The sequence below is a fragment of the Myxocyprinus asiaticus genome, chromosome 24 (assembly GCF_019703515.2).
Source record: "Myxocyprinus asiaticus isolate MX2 ecotype Aquarium Trade chromosome 24, UBuf_Myxa_2, whole genome shotgun sequence".
Lineage (NCBI taxonomy): Eukaryota > Metazoa > Chordata > Actinopteri > Cypriniformes > Catostomidae > Myxocyprinus > Myxocyprinus asiaticus.
The window spans coordinates 9,523,037-9,543,806 of record NC_059367.1 but is presented as its reverse complement, the minus strand read 5'-3'; the positions used below and the strand labels follow the sequence as shown (position 1 = coordinate 9,543,806).

At 37.4% G+C, this 20,770-nt stretch overlaps 1 protein-coding gene across 3 annotated transcripts in view; it reads left to right on the top strand.

Moving 5' to 3' along the window:
• Window positions 1-20,350, top strand: part of LOC127415151 (PHD finger protein 19-like) — a 46,492-nt gene extending 26,142 nt beyond the window's left edge. Inside the window, exons 14-16 of one of the 3 annotated variants that reach the window (XM_051653751.1) lie at window positions 2,651-2,746; window positions 6,778-6,828; window positions 19,287-19,403. In XM_051653751.1, coding sequence (XP_051509711.1) covers window positions 2,651-2,746; window positions 6,778-6,823 — 142 coding nt within the window. In that variant the 3' untranslated portion in view covers window positions 6,824-6,828; window positions 19,287-19,403. Of the gene's footprint in view, window positions 1-2,650; window positions 2,804-6,777; window positions 6,829-19,286 lie in introns of all 3 variants that reach the window. The other 2 variants (XM_051653750.1, XM_051653749.1) reach the window with 2 other exon arrangements.
• The last annotated feature ends 420 nt before the right edge of the window (window positions 20,351-20,770 follow it).

Genomic DNA, 20,770 nt, shown 5'->3' with positions numbered 1-20,770 from the left:
TCAGTAGGTCTTTATAACGGAAGTGGATGGTAACCATTTGGATGGTGCTCCAAAAAGCACAGACAGTCAGCATTAACGTCATCCATACGACTCCAGTGGTTAAATGAATGTCTTATAAAGCGATACGATCACATTTGGTGCGAAAAGATCAATATTTAAGTACTTTTTAACTATAAATCATTGCGTCCGGTAAGCAGCAGTATGCACGTTCACGAGAGGGCTGAGGTCACGTGGTCTTTCCAGCGATGGAAAAGAAGTTATCCCTTTAAGAATACAGGCAGTTCAATGGGCATCTCACAGAAGTGTTTTTTGGTTAAGCACACATTAATGACACTGGAGTCGCACGGTTTCTTTACCGCATACGTGCTATGTGTGACTAGAATTAAATGTTTCTAGTTTTGTCGTTTTTGATCAACAACTTACTTTGAGGAACAGAAAGTATATTAAAAGAGACATTATTCAATGACAAATGGCTTGCATGGATCTCATCTTTAGACACACATTACATAGAACGAGTCAAACCAAACTTTAACTCTCAACACACAGTGAAAGGATCTCTACTGAACCTCTTCATCACTATACTACTCAAACACTGGTGAGTGAAATATGAACATTAACCAGCCAGTGGCTAATCACAGACATTTTCTGTCACATACTGTGGAGTTTGGTAGCATTTCCTTGCATTGTAGGGGGTTGCGCATAAAGTAAAAGATTGATCTTAGTATTTAAGAATCAATATCAAGATCGTTATTAATAGAAAAATCTATATTTTTAAAGGTGAAATAGGTCATTTCTGCAGGACTGGCATCAACAAATGGAATTGCAAAACAAATGACTGTTTCAAACAGGTTTCGAGAACACTCCCCCATATGTCATGGACCAACATACAGTATATTCTTTCCCAAAACTCACTCCATTGGTTGAACTAATTTTGCCTTTCAGGTTGTTTGGGATGCTCAAACAAACAGAGAAATGTTGGGTAACGCCACATTGTTTACAGTTTTCGGGGACCTACAAATGACTATATTTTAACGACACAAAAATTGGAAAATAGTTTATTCGAATAAGCTGATTTTTTTTTTGCTATTCTCCAAAAATAATGTAAGGCATAATCGTTTATGTTGGGATATTAGCACATTATTCACCCTTGTCCTTTCAGTGACATAAGGATAATCCATCAGGTCCCTGAGGCACATCATAACAATTAACCGTATAATACAGAGATCTGTTCTCTTTAGGTTTGATGGCTCATTTGATATGTCTGCCCTTTCATTTTTTGACAAAGTCGTCTCACCTGTGCTAAAACGGCCAAAAATTAATTGTTGCCTCTCCATCAATGTACATAATAACTCTAATGAGGTCCCAATCAAATTCAGTCTCTCTTCATCAAGGCAACAGACGGCACGCTTAACCTTTTCTCATTACCTTTTCAATTGAATGCTTAAGCATCTATTTATTTGCTTTTGAACAATCATGCTCATTTGCATTAATTTCCCTTTGAAAAATCGGAAAGGTCTCTCACAGTTTTCCCAATCACAAACCCACCCCTCGGAAATAGATTTTTTTATCAACACAGTGGGCGAAGCGATTTAATTATACTTTTCTGTGAAGGTTATCATCTTTCAAACAGGCCTGAATAATGAGGGAATTGGAAACATTGTTGGGGCAGACAAAGCTTTCAGAAGCGAGGGAAAATGTCTGAGAGGGATTGTTGAATTGTATAAAAGAGAAACCTTGAGTTGATTTTGGCCATAATAAAAAGGGCACATTGGTTTCAACACAAAGCCGTGAACTGTAGTTAATGATTGCCATCCTTTGAATGGTACTGTTGATAAATTCCGTTAAAATTCCAATCCCAACAGTATATTATGTGTGAAATAGCAAGCAGCAGGTCGGATCAACTGTATTGTTTACTATTCTGTTCCATTGGCCTCTTCAGTGTGCCTAAGACTAAAGTTCCAAGTCTTATTGGCAACATTCACAATGAAACAGAAAATGGTTGTCCTGTCAGTATTAAATACGGTACGGTCCTGTTCATACACAGTTTGGTAATGAAAGAGAGTGACAAACGCATTCTATAACTAAAGTGACTGTCTTACATTTTCAGGAGTTCAGTTGATGTGTGTTGTGTTAACAGAACCGCACTTGACAAATAGTTGTCTGTCACATTTTTGACATAAGTATGGCATGAGGTGCGCGCTTTGGGTTATTCGCTGTTAATCATTAATTTTAAAGCTGTCAAACTTATCTCAGAATATGGAAAATGGCAGAAAGTAACAGTATTGTGTAGTCGGAGAGCCAGACATAAATCCTGTTAAGTGTTTGTGTGGGGTAGAAGGAAAATAAACCAAGCGCCTTTACTTTTTCAGCCCCTCCCCTTCATCCAACTGGCTCAATTCTGGTATGTAAAGGCCATTTCTCCCAATTTAATCAATTCCCGATGGATAAAATCAGGCCTTGTTCAAAACAAATTTTAATCTTTGAAGATCCTGTTTCACTCATTTACAGATCACTCAGATTACGGTCCGATTACGGAAGTGAAATGTGTTGCGAATGGTGTATCATGTGGACATCGGTTGACTTAAGTATGTTCAATGGTTTTTAATTGTTATTAAAAGCCTTCATTATCTCTGTCTCTTTTTATTCTTAGTACTAGTTCAGGACGGACGTTCAGTTTGGACCAGGACTCCACTGACGCTGCCAGTACATCTGGATCCGCCACCACCAGCGTCTCCTACGACTTTAGGTACATTTCATTTTTCCATGAACTGATGCTTCTTCAATCAGATGGGATAGAATGCAGGTACTCTCGCCTGAAAAACCTCACTGACCAGTTCACAATCCTCAAAGTGAAGATAGAACTTTCTATACATGCTATTATTAACAGTAGTAAATTAGCGGTAAATTAAACATGTGAAATGTATATTGAACACAGCCTAAATGTATTAAAATACAGTACTGTGCAAAAAATGTAGGCAATTGCAAAATGTATTATTAAATAAATACAGACAATTAACTTCATTCAAAGTGTAGTAAACATATAAAAAAACGAAAACAATATTTAGTTTGACCACCCTATGCTTTTAAAACAGCACTAATTCTCCTAGGTACACCAGGACACAGTTTTTAATGGTTGTTGGCAGATACACTCACTGAGCACTTTATTAGGAACTCTATGGTCCTAATAAAGTGCCCGATGTGGTCTTCTGCTGTTGTAGACCATCCGCCTCAAAGTTCGACGTGTTGTGCATTCTGAGATGCTATTTTGCTCACTACAGTTGTACAGAGTGGTTATCTGAGTTGCTGTAGCCTTTCTGTCAGCTCGAACCAGTCTAGCCATTCTCCGTTGACCTCTCTCATCAACAAGGTGTTTCTGTCCCGCAGAACTTCCGCTCACTGGATGTTTTTTGTTTTTGGCACCATTCTGAGTAAACTCTAGAGACTGCTGTGCATGAAAATCCCAAGAGTTCAGCAGTTACAGAAATACTCAAACCAGCCCGTCTGGCACCAACAATCATGCCACGGTTGAAATCACTGAAATCACATTTTCTCCCCATTCTGATGGTTGATGTGAACATTAACTGAATCTCCTGACCCGTATCTGCATGATTTTATGCATTGCACTGCTGCCACATGATCTTCTGATTATATTATTGCATGTATAAGTAGATGTACTGGTGTTTCTGATAAAGTGCTCAGTGAGTGTAGGTTGTTCTAAGCATCTTGAATTTAGGCTAACTCATTAATTATAATTATAAAATATAGCTGCAAGCAGCAATACTGGAGTCAAGCCTATTATCGGCAACATGAGCAGCCAAAGAAGCATCATGATGCGTTTTAATACCTTATAATTTACATTGAGCAGTTTTAGGGCTGGGCGATATGATGATATATGCCGATGTTATAAATGATTACATTATGTTTAATAGACCAAGATACAGCCTTGAGACCTGTTTGGCGTGCTCACAATCAAATTCACTGTTGATTGGCAAGTGGCGGCCATGTTCCTCAAGATATGCAACTGTTGGGTGGACAATGATGGCAAATCTGTCAAAGACACTGCATGCAAATTTTGAAGTCAATCGGACCAATGGTTCAGTAGTTAGAGCCACTTTCACATTGTTTCCAGATATAGCACCACTAAGTGGCCAAGCCCTGCAACATTTTCTGTGTGTTCTCAGATTGAGACTTGATATAACTCCTAAACAGAATGAGATATTTTCACCAAACTTGGCACACTTATATCTATTTACGTAAAGGCATAGACTTTTAAAATCGTTGGTCTGTTTTTGGCACTTACAATTGAAATTTTGCAATGTTCCTTCTAATTTTAATTAACTTGCTTACCGTGCTTCTTCTATTCGTGGTTTCGTTCCGATCGGACGAACGGCTTTGAAGCAATTCGCAAAAGTATTTTCAGAACTTTATTCAAAGTAGCAACAGGCCATAAGGCGAAGCATTGCAACTGTGGTATCGTTGCGCTCATCAAGTCCTCTGGATCATAGCGAGATCAGTCTCGTAAAAATAGGCCAACGCCATCAAAGATTATATCATTTGGGCCCCCTGAAAGCTCACAAAGTTATATAATTTAATTTTTCCACCACTAGGTGGCACCAGACCCAAACTTTTCAGGCACCTTCAGGGCATGGTGTTGATGACACATATAAAGTTTCGTAACGATACACCAATGCGTTTGTAAAATACAGCATTTTGCGCAAAATTCAAAATGGCCGACACCCGAAATGGCATCGTTGCCATAGGGTTTTGGGTATCGTTCGACTCAGTATGTCGCAACTTAATCTAAAGAGGCCAGCGTAATGATTTTTGGACAAAGTGTTCAAGAGTTTTAAGCCAAAATAGCCGTTTTTTCTATCTATTGACAAGTAGAAGGCACTGTGCCGAAACGCTGCATGTCACCTCAGGGCATGATTGCCATGACGTACCAAAATACATCAAAATATATCAAAGCGTTTTGGAGATACAGTCTCAAGTCCAATTTTGTGTGTTCTTCGTCAAATTCGTTGAAGCGCCATTCGAAAAAGGTTTGGTCTATCAACTTGAATTCCATAACTTTTTGATAGCACTATCCACTGAGCATCGGTGCAAAATTTGGTGAAAATTGGATGAACGGCCTAGGATGAGTTCGAAAAAGTACGTTTTTCTGAAAATTAAAAATGCCAGAAAATCTAGTCGGGTGGAAATCGATACCATGGTATACTTTCGACTCAGCATGAGCTCAGGAATCAGGGGAAAAATCATTTTGTCTCTAGGACTTAGGATTTAAAAGTTATTAGCATAAACATGAGTGAAAATTTGACCTGTTGGTGGCGCTAAAGGGTTTGAGCTAGACACTCCAAATTTGCTGTGTTATCAGTTTAGACTGTCCTCTATCTGTGTGCAAAATTGCATAACTTTCCCACGAACAGTTTTATGGGCTGCCATAGACTTCCATGGCAGAAGAATAATACTAAGAACACTAACAAACACAATAAGGGTCTTCTCCTTTCAGGGTTTGACTCCTAACTATTACAGTTTTGGCCACATGCATGCAGGGGTGTTGCAACAGGGGGATGGTTAGGACAATTCTAAGGGCCCTGGACAGACCGGGGGCCCAGCAGAACCCTCGACTTTTTTTTGCATGACTTTGTGATAAACGGCCACTTCGCATGGGTAAGCTAGAATTAAGATGGCTCTTGCGTGATAATGAAAGAAGATCTATTATGTGGGGTTCCTGTCAGTTGTTCAGTGGTTCATCCCAAAAGTGCTTTTTATTTCAAGCACAAAATTAACTTCACATTAGTACAGTGTGACGCGACTCAAGCTTTTGTCCACCATGTTTGGATCGTGCAGTGGACCATAAAACCTGTGGACTCATTAGAATTAAACCAGCATTTTTTTACTTTGAAGCACTATGGAGAATGTCAAGCATCTCATAAAGCCAGAGAGCCCGACATTCCAAACAGCACTGATGAGGAAAGGTATGAGAAAACATAATGTGTTCCATTTCTGTAGTAACACCAACTACTGGTATTTTGACAGAAAGGTTATAGATTCATATTTAAACCATATAAAAGGACAGAAAAGTGTACTCCGTTTGTATTATAACGATAGCAGTTTAAGTTGTTGATTCTAAAAGTTTAGGCTACTATGTTTTCCCATATCAAAATGCAATAGTTTGTTTAATAGAATAGTTACATTGACCTACTCGATGACAATCCATCCATGGACTAATCTCTCAGTTTTCCTCCAGTGTAAAAAATGTTCTGTTCCAGTGCTCTCTAATTCTGGTGGGAACAATCTGGTTTTGTTTGCCTTCAGATATTCCAAGAGATGACATAAATCAAAATGTGAAACATAAAAAGCCAACATTTCCATTAGAAGCACAGTTCAACTGACTTGATCAAACACTCTAATCTGTATATTTTCATTTATAATGTATAGTTAATTTTATTAAATGCATCATTTAAGTTATTTTAATAAATTATTTAAACTTACATTTGTTTTAGTGTCTCTTATTGAATGTGTAATCATGTTTATGCTTACATTTATTTATAATGATAATGCTTTTGAAAAAACCCCAAAAAGAAACAGGAAAATGTTATGGGTTGCGATAAGATAGGAGGCCCACAGTATAAAGTTTTCAGGGGCCCCAAAGATCCTAACAGTGCTTCTCCATTCATGTGGTATTTAGAGTCCTCCACATGTGTTTTGCAAAATTAAAGGGATAGTTCACCCATACATTTGAATAAAAATAAATTAATGCAATTTTTCTTGCAGTCACAGTGGTCACAGTGAAGGTCGGGCAGTTGAGAGAAAGGTTTGATCCGGGTAAGAGGCGCGGTCTGTCGATCGCACACGTTTCCTTTCTCATCTGGGGCTAGAGGTGGCTTTCTCCCACGGTATCGCATTGTTAGTGTGTAGATTGTACCGCTCCTTTTGCAAAAGGAGACTATGGGAGACTTACCCATATGAAAATGAACCATGGTTTTACTATAGTAATATTGTTACCATGTTTTTGCCAGAAATCATAATTTTGATGTAATTAATCATGGTGTTACTACAGTAATATGGTGTTAATATAGTTACCCTGTTTAATTTTGTGGTTACTATGATTTTACTACCAACTACCATGGTGATACTATGGTTACTGTAGTAAAACCATGGTTCATTATTGTAAGGGAAAGTTAGGGTTAAATTTAGGGGTAGGGGTTGGTGTTGGGTGTCTGTGGGACTCTAAATAAACACAACAAATATGCTTCAGTGATGCTGCTATAATGGATGTAATTATTTAAATAGGGGTGCAAATAGCATGTAACATTATTTGCACTAAGAGCAGAAAAGGTGCTTTCTATCACTTAGTGTAATAGTTTCTCACCTTTGGAGAAGCAGTTTGCTACATGGCTCAGTGTGATAATAAAAGGGATCATGAAGTGCTATTTTTTTTGGTAATTTTGTTATCTTCCCTGAGGTCCATTGATAATGTTATAAAAGTTTTAAAAAAACTTTTTTTTAATGTTAAAAAACAGTCACAATTTAGTAATATATGATCATTTTCTACCCTGTTTTGGCCCTCTGTCTGAAACGCTCTGTTTTGGCCTAAGCGTAGGGTGGCCAGATGTCCTGTTTTTGCCGGGACAGCCCCGCATTTAAGCACTTTTTCTTGTGTCCTGACTTATTCTGAAAAAATCGTGTTTTGTCCCGTATTTCTCCTCTCCTAAAATGTTTCTATCATCTATGCAGCCTTCTCAGTCACATGAGTATTCTAATCTAAGTTAGCCAAGGATACGGCTTGTAAAACCAATAAAATCACGCAGTGTTATTTGAAGTACATAATTGGATTAAATTATCCAATCACAATCCTCTTATCAATAGACGTCCAGTTAGTGAACTGATTGAAGAGTCAGTTTGAAAGTATGTAAAGGAAGCGTGCATGTTCTTTTAATGAGGATCTTCAAAAAGAGTTTACATTTCTAAAAATGGAGTCACAGACAGAGCCTAGTAAATTGAGGTGTGAGATTTGTGGAGCTCGCTTTTCCATCGCTCATGGAGGCTGCACCAACATTGCGCAGCATGATCATACAAAAAAGCATGTGGATGCTGCTAAAAGTAAGTGTGTCACACCAAGTGTTAGCAATTTTTTTTTTTTTTGTGAAGCAAAGTTCAGAATCTGACACGGTGCACACAATTGAAGGACTTTTTGCTTATCATTCTGTGTGCACGTCCATAGCTTTGCACATTCGTGACCTGAGAAAAGTCTTGCAGTCTAGGCTGGAGAAATCATTTATACCCTCTGACATTTAAAAGCAGTTGGATGCCCTTGTTGAAGCTGGTGACATGCGGGCGGATGATTTCCTTTGTGCAGTGAGAAACTTTTATTCAGCATCGGTAGATTACCTCCAAAATTGGAGCCGCTCATTGGAGAACACAGAAAAACTTGAGAGGGCCCTACTGAGAGAACACTTAAACTCCAGAATCCCCGCTCTCAGTTTGATTGACGAAACCACGCTCTTTGATGAGTGGGCTTGCACGAAAAACATTGTCACTCGTTGCATCACTGAGTGGAACATGAACAAGACGGCTGTGTCCGTGAGATGGACAGACATTTTTCGTGAGCTGAAGAGCAAGACCATCAACTTCGGAGTCTTAGCCAAGGTCGTGGAGTTTGTTTTATGCCTGCCTGGGACATCTGCATCTGTGGAGCGTGTGTTCTCATTAATGAACGCAGCATGGACACCGGATAAATCTCGACTCAGTGTAACAGTCATGAAGGCAATGCTTTTCATACGTTTTAATTTTGGACTTGATTGCTCTGCATTTTATGATAAACTCTTGAAAGACAAGTGCACACTGAGAAAAATTGCTGTCAGCGAAAAGTACAAGGTGGCAACAATTACAGATGCGGATGCACCCTCTACTTTGCATTAATCTGTGCCTAGGTAAGGATACGTCAATTTCATTTTTGCTGGGAGGGGGCTGTCCCATTTTCCACAATCTGGTCACCCTACCTTAGCACCTCATTAAAACTTCAACGTAAACAGTCACTGTTATGATTGGCAAACATCATGCAGGCCGTCAAATTCAGCAAACTCAATCGAAAGAGAATGAACAAGCCACTCAACATAGAAAAAAATTTCAGGGTTTACACAACGCACATACAACACATTGCATCTGAATATAATATACTGTTCATCTCGAGCACAACTTTTATCACTCAGCACCATAATCTGTCAAACAGTCATGACATTTGAAATATTCATGAATGAAATGGTTTACTTATGTTTTTGATTGGGTCCAAGTGTTTTTAACTGCCCCATTCTTCAATAACAGTTACTTTGCAAAGCTTGAATTGTATTATGACTGGTTCACGTGGATATAAGCCAAAAAAAAAACACACACACACATAGTCCAAAGCATGGTGAAATGACGCACATGCATACTGTAGGAGCACTGAGGTGCACATCGCCGGAAACACATCGCAACGGTCAAAGACATCCATCTAGTCTATGTTTACATACACCAACAATTAAAAATAGTGCAGATGGGCGAAAGAACGCATCCATGATACATTTGTCCTCAAAACAACAAGAGGCAGCAGCTGAATGAAAAAGAGTTGCTTCTCCCATTTAGAGTTGTAACTTGACACCGCGTCTTACAAAAACATACCCTAGACATCTGTCTAGTGCATGTTTATATAGAAAATAATTTAAAATAGTCCAGATGGTTCCCCTTTGGTGTTCAGGATTAGTTTAGATTAGCCACACAAGGCCTGCTCTCTTGACTTGAGCTGCATACCAGTGGGCGGGGCCAAGGGTGCGATGTTGCGGGATGTGTAAATACAAATGAGCAATGTGTCATGAACAGTCATGAACAGACAGATTTAAAAACGAGACGTTTCAGCAGGGTGGCAACTATAATGCTCTTTTTAGACTGGGGAGGAATTTTGAGTTCTGAAATTTACAGTATGTTTTTATAGTACAGTTACCTCTTATATGTCTAAATATCAAGGAAAATTTGATTGTCCATTTCATGACCCATTTAAACTCCAAAAAGCTGTTATTTAATTAAATAAATATAGGCAGAGCTATTTACACTTAGTGTAAATAGAATCTACAGTTGAAGTCAGAAGTTTACATACACCTCATAGAAAGCATTCCCTGCCTTAGGTCAGTTAGGGTCACTACGTTTTTTAAGAATGTAAAATGTCAGAATAATATTAGAGAGAATTATTTATTTAATCTTTTATTTCTTTCATCACATTACCAGTTGGTCAGAAGTTTACATACACTTTGTTAGTATTTGGTAGCATTGCCTTTAAATTGTTTAACCTGATGATATGCATGACCCACCCCCCACTGCCAGAACTGATGTCACTTTGCTTAAATTAGTTCACATTTACTATATAATCTAGTCAAAAAAGAGTTAATAATGTTATGAACATTATGAACAATTTTGAACAGCACACTATATAGTAAATGTGAACTAATTTAAGCAAAGTAAAGTAAAACCCGTGGGTGGGGTCAATGAGCATCAACACTTGGGTCATACATTTTGGGTAGCCTTCCACAAGCTTCTCACAATAAGTTGCTGGAATTTTGGCCCATTCCTCCAGACAGAACTGGTGTAACTGAGTCAGGTTTGTAGGCCTCCTAGCTCGCACGCGCTTTTTCAGGTCTGCCCACAAATTTTCTATCAGAATGAGGTCAGGGCTTTGTGATGGCTACTCCAATACCTTGATTTTGTTGTCCTCAAGCCATTTTGCCACAACACTGGAGATATGCTTGGGGTCATTGTCCATTTGGAAGACACATTTGCGACTGAGCTTTAACTTCCTGGCTGATGTCTTGAAATGTTGCTTCAATAAATCCACATAATTTTCCTTCCTCATGATGCCATCTATTTTGTAAGAGTGCACCAGTCCCTCATGCAGCAAAGCACCCCCACAACATGATGCTGCCACCCCATGCTTCACGGTTGGGATGGTGTTCTTCGGCTTGCAAGCCTCACCCTTTTTCCTCCAAACATAACGATGGTCATTATGGCCAAACAGTAACATTTTTGTTTCATCAGACCAGAGGACATTTCTCCAAAAAGTAAGATCTTTGTCCCCATGTGCACTTGCAAACTGTAGTCTGGCTTTTTTATGGTGGTTTTGGAGGAGTGGCTTCTTCCTTGCTGAGTAGCCTTTCAGATAATGTCAATATACAGTAGGACTCGTTTTACTGTGGATATAGATACTTGTCTTCCTGTTTCCTCCAGCATCTTCACAAGGTCCTTTGCTGTTGTTCTGGGATTGACTTGCACTTTTCACCCCAAACTACTTTCATCTCTAGGAGACAGAATGCGTCTCCTTTTTGAGCAGTACGATGGCTGCGTGGTCCCATGGTGTTTATACTTGCATACTATTGTTTGTACAGATGAACATGGTACCTTCAGGCGTTTGGAAATTGCTCCCAAGGATGAACCAGACTTGTGGAGGTCTGAGTTCTTTGCTGGTTTCTTTAGATTTTCCCATGATGTCAAGCAAAGAGGCACTGAGTTTGAAGGTAGGTCTTAAAATAGATCCACAGGTACACCTCCAATTGACGCCAATCAGCCTATCAGAAGCGAATTGGCTAATTGCCTAAAGGCTTGACATCATTTTCTGGAATTTTCCAAGCTGCTTAAAGGCACAGTTAACTTAGTGTTTGAACTTCTAACCCACTGGAATTGTGATATAGACAATTATAAGTGAAACAATCTGTCTGTAAACAATTGTTGGAAAAATTACTTGTGTCATGCCAAAGTAGATGTCCTAAACGACTTGCCAAAACTATAGTTTGCTAATATGAAATCTGTGGAGTGGTTAAAAAATGAGTTTTAATGACTTCTGACATCAACTGTAACACTAGCCTCTATCGTTTTTTGCACTTAGTGGAAATAGAATCTGCCTATATTTATTTAATTAAATCACAGCTTTTTGGGATTTAATAATCACACTGGGCCATGTAATGAACTGCTTATCCAGAGGTTAAATGGACGTGTGAAATGTTGAGAAAAAGACAAAAGCATTGCAAGCTTAAGTTGATCGTAGAGACTATTGGCGCCAACACTTACGATGCTTTTGGGAAACGCTGCCCCAGAAATTATGCCTTGAAAAGAGTGTAAACCCTGTACTTGTGTGATGCACAGACCGTTGCAAATCACCCATACTCTTGTAGCACTTCTGTAGCGTTTGTCACGATTCACTTAGCAATCAGTAAGGTTAAAGCACTCCGTGTGACACACAGGGTCAGCATAATGCTTCATTTCACCTGCGACACAGTCATATTCCTTTTTCCCTTCATTAGCCTGTGACCTCACTGGCACCCTGTTGCCGTTGAAACCACTGATGCTAACCCTAAACCACTACTGGCTGATCCACTTGGAATTCAACCATTTGATATGAGCCTGAGGGATTCTGGGAACCAATTTGTCATGAGTGGTGTCATCAGTGATTGGAACTAAACTGCTGGTCCACCAGGCCACCTCTAACCACTTTGCATTTAATATACATGGGCTCAAGTAATCATGAATTTGACTTGAGTACTGAAATAACTATGGTGGACTGGCTCGAATCTAGAATGTACACACAGTCCTTCTTAATTTAGATCCCCAATGAGCATAAACTGTCAAAAAATTAAATATTGTCAAGTGTACACAGCTGTTTATTCTAATATAACATCAAAAATACCAGTGGCATATAGTGATTATTGTTGCAGGCTACAGTTTTTCTTCAAGAGCTATAAATTTAATCCCAAAACGAGTAGCTGCATTTCATGTTTAACTTTACTCCAAAAATTGTCTTTGTCACTCAAAACAGGAAAACTTTAAATTTAAAATTAAATATTTATATTCTTAAATTGTTTTGGGCAACAGGAGTCAAAAAGTTTGAGAACCACTCAGGGTCTGAAATTAGCCAGGGCTTAGGGCAAAAATGCATCAGATATTTAAAAAAGTGGGGACAAAATAAAAACCTGTTACCTAATATTTTATATAGTATCTTATTATATTCTAATCTAGCTATGGATTTAATATAGGTTTAGTGCCACTGCAGAAACCATAGTTATTTTTATTTTTATTTTTTATTTTTTATGTAGATATTTAAAATGTATAAATGTAATGTACATGTATTTATTGTGTAATGATATCTAAAGCTTGTTTTGATCTGATTTCATATTTAACAGACATTGCTCAGATTAAAGGAATGTTCCGGGTTCATTACAAGTTAAGCTCAATCAAAAGCATTTGGCATAATGTTGATTACCTCAAAAATTAATTTAGACATGTTCCTCCTTTTCTTTAAAAAAAAAAAAAAAAAAAAAAAGGTAAAATCTTGGTTCCAGTGAGTTTTATTGATTTATGTGTGATAAAATCACTTACAAACCTTTTCTGTGTAATGTTATAGCCAATTTTGACCCCATTCACTTCTAATATAAGTGTATCACTGTAACCTCGATTTATGCTTTTTATAAAGAAAAGGAGGAAAAACTCGAAATAAATTTTTGTGGTAATCAACATTATGCCACAAATGCTGTCGATTGAACTTAACTTGTGTATGTACATTATATACACTCCCGGTCAAAAGTTTTTAAACACTTGACTGAAATGTTTCTCATCTTTTGATCTGAAAGCGTATGCTTAAATTTCTTTAAATTAGTTTTGTAGACAAAAATATAATTGTGCCACCATATTAATTTATTTCATTACAAAACTAAAATTTTATTTAAAAAAAACCTTTTTGAAATTGATGACTTGGACCAAATAATAAAGAAAAGTAGCCAATAAGTGCCCAACATAGATGGGAACTCCTTCAATACTGCTTAAAAAGCATCCCAGGGCAATACCTCAAGAAGTTAGTTGAGAAAATGTCAAGAGTACATTTCTGCAAAATCTAGGCAAAGGGTGACTACTTTGAAGATGCAAAAATATGACACAGTTTTGATTTATTTTGGATTTTGTTTAGTCACAACATAATTCCCATATTTCCCTTGGCATTTTCGGCCAAGATTTTTTGCTTTTTTTTTCTCTCTTCCGGCCGAAAAAAAAGAGAAAGACCTTTTCAGGCAAATATTTTCAGTGGCTTATATTTTGGTGCATCCCTAGTATTGTTCATTGTTACTTCATGTTAACTAATATAGTTACAGTTGAAGTCAGAAGTTTACATACACTTAGGTTGAAGTCATTAAAACTCATTTTTTAACCACTCCACAGATTTCATATTAGCAAACTATAGTTTTGGCAAGTCGTTTAGGACATCTACTTTGGCATGACACAAGTAATTTTTCCAACAATTGTTTACAGACAGATTGTTTCACTTATAATTGTCTATATTACAATTCCAGTGGGTTAGAAGTTCAAACACTAAGTTAACTGTGCCTTTAAGCAGCTTGGAAAATTCCAGAAAATGATGTCAAGACTTTAGGCAATTAGCCAATTCGCTTCTGATAGGCTGATTGGCGTCAATTGGAGGTGTACCTGTGGATCTATTTTAAGACCTACCTTCAAACTCAGTGCCTCTTTGCTTGACATCATGGGAAAATCTAAAGAAACCAGCAAAGAACTCAGACCTCCACAAGTCTGGTTCATCCTTGGGAGCAATTTTCAAATGCCTGAAGGTACAACATTCATCTGTACAAACAATAATACGCAAGTGTAAACACCATGGGACCACGCAGCCATTGTACTGCTCAGGAAGGAGATGCATTCTGTCTCCTAGAGATGAATGTAGTTTGGGGTGAAAAGTGCAAATCAATCCCAGAACAACAGCAAAGGACCTTGTGAAGATGCTGGAGGAAACAGGAAGACAAGTATCTATATCCACAGTAAAACGAGTCCAATATCGGCATTACCTGAAAGGCTGCGCAGCAAGGAAGAAGCCACTCCTCCAAAATAAAAAAAGCCAGACTACAGTTTGCAAGTGCACATGGGGACAAAGATCTTACTTTTTGGAGAAATGTCCTCTGGTCTGATGAAACAAAAATTTAACTGTTTGGCCATAATGACCATCATTATGTTTGGAGGAAAAAGGGTGAGGCTTGCAAGCTGAAGGACACCATCCCAACCGTGAAGCATGGGGTTGGCAGCATCATGTTGTGGGGGTGCTTTGCTGCAGGAGGAACTGGTACACTTCACAAAATAGATGGCATCATGTGGATATATTGAAGCAACATCTCAAGACATCAGCCAGAAAGTTAAAGCTCGGTCGCAAATGGGTCTTCCAAATGGACAATGACCCCAAGCATACCTCCAAAGTTGTGGCAAAATGGCTTGAGGACAACAATGTCAAGGTATTGGAGTGGCCATGACAAAGCCCTGACCTCAATCTGATAGAAAATTTGTTGGCAGAACTGAAAAAGCGTGTGCGAGCTAGGAGGCCTACAAACCTGACTCAGTTATACCAGTTCTGTCTGGAGGAATGGGCCAAAATTCAGGCAACTTATTGTGAGAAGCTTGTGGAAGGCTACCCAAAACGTTTGACCCAAGTTAAACAATTGAAAGGCAATGCTACCAAATACTAACAAAGTGTATTTAAACTTCTGACCCACTGGGAATGTGATGAAAGAAATAAAATCTGAAATAAATAATTCTCTCGACTATTATTCTTGTATTTCACATTCTTAAAATAAAGTAGTGATCCTAACTGTCCTAAGACAGGGAATGTTTTCTACGATTAAATGTCAGGAATTGTAAAAAAACTGAGTTTAAATGTATTTGGCTAAAGTGTATGTAAACTTCTGACTTCAACTGTAGCTAATGTGTGTTACCAGAATTCATTTAACTTAATTGATTGAATTGAAATATTTGACATATGTTGACATAATGATATATTTCAACGGTAAGAAAGAAACGTGCATTCATAATGGGAAAACAAAAAAATGCCACTGAAATTCAATTCTAAGTGACAAATATTGCTGCCTGAGAAAACGGTTCATTTCTGGCACTGGTACTACTGCCCTACACCTTTTATCACAAGTGTCCTCTTCACGGCTACGCTGCCGCGTAATCAATATTGCTGCAGTGGGACAATTTGGCAGAGCAGCTGTCATTCTCGATTCTTTCCTCCACTGCTGGGGTTGCACTCTGCTGCCCACAAGTTAAAGAGCAAAAACAGGCATCCATCACCACCTGATGTAATGTGTAAACGGTCTCTGACAGCTCACAGACAAATATGGTGTCACATGGATTATTTATGGTTATGGGCACTTGTTTGCCCCTGTTTATTTTAGTGAGTCAGTGAAGGCAGAGAAATGGCCAGTCAAACTATGCCAGAACTGAAGATGTCATCACTCAAGTCAGTTGCAAAAAGGATGGGTCACGATCACCAAAACTATTAGTCTGTTGTGTTTACAGTTCAAAACAGTGTGATAGTTACATAAACTTTAAACGCTTATTCCCTTATTCAGCTTCCGTTATAACTGTATGCACAGTCCTCTAAAAAAAAATTCCACATTTTATTTATTGGCACTGAGGGACAAATTATTGTGTGGTGATTGACAGCATGCCACACATGCTGTACATAGAAATAAGGTTAAATATAACCCAAAATATTGCTTTAATGCAAGTAATTTTCTTTTTTTTTTTTTTTTTTTTTTTTTCCACTTGCCATATTCTTTGGCTTGCTCACAAAGCTTTCTTTTGGTTCTGAAGCATTTTTGGCATTCTAGAGCAGAACTTGTTTGGGTCCCGCTTTAAATTAGGTGTCTTTAACAACTATGTAAATTTGATACAATGTATTTATTATGTGCATATGTGTAGTTGCATTGTACTTACATTTAAAGTACCTACATTTAATTACATGTGTAGTTACATTGCTAACCTTACCTCTAACCCAGCCCTTACCCTGAATCCTAACTCTAACCCTAACCCTACCCCTACTCCTAACCTACCCGGTCCTCAACCTCAACCTCAATAGCAGCACATGTGAATTTAGCAGAAAGGCATGAAGTTACACAGTAAATACATTGCATTGTATGCATTTTAATTTTAGTACATAGTAGTTAAAGACACCGTTTGTGTCTTACTGTTTTTCTTATATTCCATTCCTATAAGTCATCACTGTTTCTGAAGCTTATCTGTTTTTTTTTGTATTGATGTGTCATGTACCACAGGCCAGCTAGGGATTGGTCCTTCCTGTTATGGAGTATCTTTTAAACTTTGTAACTTTTTTAAGTAGTGTAATATGTGTTGTAACTTAAGGAAGTATTTCAATAAGGTTCTATATAGGGTATACCAGATTTTCTGAAATATGCTTTGTAACTTGATTATTTAAGCAATGACAAGAAAATTATCAGGATGTCAAAAAGGATGGACTTAACAGGTTGACAATAAAGAGCTGACGTTTGCCATTGCTTTGTGATGGATTGAAAGTTAACTGGCAATTGGGTAAAGTTAATTTTTTAGTTAACTTACTACTTGCCAATTTCTGTTTTAACAAACAGGATGGAATATTTTAGAGCGAGTCAAACCAACTAATATCACAAAACATCACGGAATTCTGAAAATCAATTGATAATACTAATGTTTCAAATGCTGTTAGTTGATGTGACTTGCTGGAGAATGATGTCATAAAAGAACTTATATAAGGGATATTGTAAAAAGGATGGAAAGTGATATTGAGAGCATAAGAAAAACATATAAATGTATTACCAATTAGCATAATATTCCCAAGAACAGACGTTTTGTTTGAAACATTTTGAATAATGAAAGGAATACCTGAATTGTTTCTTAATACATTGCCAGTTTTTCTTTTTAGAAGCATATTACCATTTTAGAAGCATATCACATGGCAAACATGGCAGCAAACCAAAGTAGTGAAATTATTTAAGTTTTATTTTAACTTTAATATTGTGATAAAAGAAAGCTACATTTTGTGACATGAAAATGTAATGCTTGATAGAAATGAACCAGATACAGTTAGTAATCGTTTGCGCATGGCCACCCACTGCACCAAAGAAAGCAAAGTTCTGTGCTCAAAACGTGCAATAGGACCGATGGCTGACTTTTATGTGCTAATACTGTTTAGCTCCATGTCCTATTTTAGCAGCTATTATGGTACTCAAATGGAGGATCTCGGTGTAGGATTTTCATGTCTTGCTGTAACACTTGTCCATGGGCAGAAATATTTGTGCAGATTTGGGAACTCCCCAGAAGCTGCATGTAAAAAAAAAAGTTCTGCTATGTGACCTTTAAATGGCATGACACCCACAGAGGCAAGTGAACAGGGATTGCGAATAGGGAGGAAGAGACATTTTATGATAAAGAGGGACATCTTGTGGAAGACAGTTGCAGTGCACATTTTTAACTCAAGAAAGTGACGTATTTGAATACAACATGAAATAGCATTCACACTCGCAAAACTAGCACATATATATTATAATATACTGTATATGTAATAATGTAGAGCAGGACTTCATTTTATCCTACAGTATTGATTGGATGATTTATACATTTGCTCCCTTTTATTCATGATTTGCAATTTGAATACATAGATAGACTGACAGACAGACAGATAGATAGATAGATCGAAAAACTTAATTATGTACAAAAAGAAGTATAAAAATTACACTTACAGTTTCATACATTTCTTGAAATTCCATTCCATTTAAATTTTACTTCCTTTAAGTAAAAAAAAACACAGATGTCATATGCTTCCGTCTAGCGTACATGTTCGGAATGAACGGCTCCTTGGCTGGAGGTGTTTGTCCGTTGCGTCTTGCTCTCTTATCAGCGTCTCACTGTATAAGCATTAGGCACACACTGTACATACAACTGTATTTAATGAAAAAAGAATTGTGGTACCACCTGTATTATGAAGCTTGGTCTGTGGTTGTACTATTGTACTGGTATAGGCTACTGTGCAACACCAAGTTTACATAGAACCATTTATTGAAGCGTTTCTTTTTTTAAATGTTTTTTTTTTTTTTACATTTTTTACTTAAGATTTTAGAATATGGATTAGCTAAATCTTTTTACTTTAACAGCCAGATATCTTTGCAATAAACAATGGCTATAACACTGTGCTGTTTTCTTCATATTGATTTGTTGTGGCCTCTTGTGGACGAAGGAGACAACTTCAATTTAAAAATCAGATGTCTTGCAGCTACATTTTCCCCTACCTGAACTAATGTTTAATTTTAATTTTGTTCATATTTAAGTGAAAAAAAAAATTACTAAATTTTTTCAACCCTGTTTTGATTTCATGTTGTCTTTAACATACCACATGATTACAATGCTTAAACATTTTTAAGCTAAAACAGAATTGTTTACAGGAAAAATGTGGGCAGTCGGAAAAGGAAGTTGCCCTCTTGTAACTACACTGTGCTGGCCACAAAGCGAGAGATGGTGGAGAGTGAGCTTAGTCCGCTCAGCATGCCTGGTGAGGAGAGCAACAATATGATGGAGAACAGCATCGACAGCCACACATTTGAGAGCATCAGTGAGGATGACTCCTCACTATCACACCTCAAGTCTTCCATCACCAGCTATTTTGGGGCGGCTGGCCGGCTCACCTGTGGGGAGAAGTATCAGGTTTTGGCTCGTAGGATCACACCTGAAGGCAAGGTGCAGTATTTGGTGGAGTGGGAAGGAACTACACCTTACTAAAAGTCACAGAACAGGTGTCAAACAGATGGCTGCAAAGGAAGGTGTCACTTGGCTCTCAATAGATTTTCTTTTTTTCTGCATTGCTTTTCTGAAAGTCATAGTTTCAGAGTCCTAGATTAGTTTTGTTTTTTCCACAAAACACATTTTACCATCCACATAGTTTTTTCCCCCTAGAAACAAATGATTAACTAATATTCTGGTCTTATCTGATGGAGGACCTTAAGGTCTTTTTTGTTTCTTGAAGTCATTCACAGTGTCCTTTTGCTAGGGTACTTTAAACATTATAAACTTGAGCAGTCTGATTTAGTTCAGACACATATACTAATCTTACATGGTATAACAGCTGGTATCAGTCAGTAGGTAGCAGATAAAGGACAGTATTAAATAATATTAAGTCATTTTCAATTTAGTTGTGGGATCCAAACAGTTTAAGAACATTGACCCTAAGAGTTACAGTTCCAACTGGCCATCAAATCTCCACGGCATCTATTCTGAGTAGCTCTAGATTTTTTTTCATAGGTGTAAAAACCCATCAGAAAATAGTTCATTTTTGTTAGAATGAAATGCTCCTTTGATTAAGTTAAAGGTTTGATTAAAGAAATACTCGACCCAAGAAATTAAAATTCTGTCATTATTTACTCACCCTCAGACAGTAGGTGACTAAATAATGTGATTCTTTTAAATGATTATTCGTGGGTTTAATATGTAAAGTTAAGCTCAGTCGACAACATATGTGGCATAATGTTGAAAACCACAAAATTAAATGTTCGACTTGCCCTTCTATTAAAAAAAAGGAAAAAAAATTTTTTTTTTTTTTTAAGAAATCTGGGTTCAAGTGAGACACTTACAATAGAAGTGAATGGGGCCAATCCGTAAATGTTAAAATACCCCCTGTTTCAAAATTGTAGCCACAAGACGTAAACAAAATGCATGTTGACATTATTTAAGTGTGATAAAAATCACTTTCTAGGTTTTTATATCTAATTTTACAACTTTGTTGCCATAACGTCATAACGCCTTAAACACTAAAACCTTAAACTGACCGCAAAAACTGCAATTTAAACAACTTTACAGCTCAAATAATACACACGTTTTACCAAAAGAATTAATGTAAGTATATTTATAAAATTATAAGCTTCACATTTCTGCC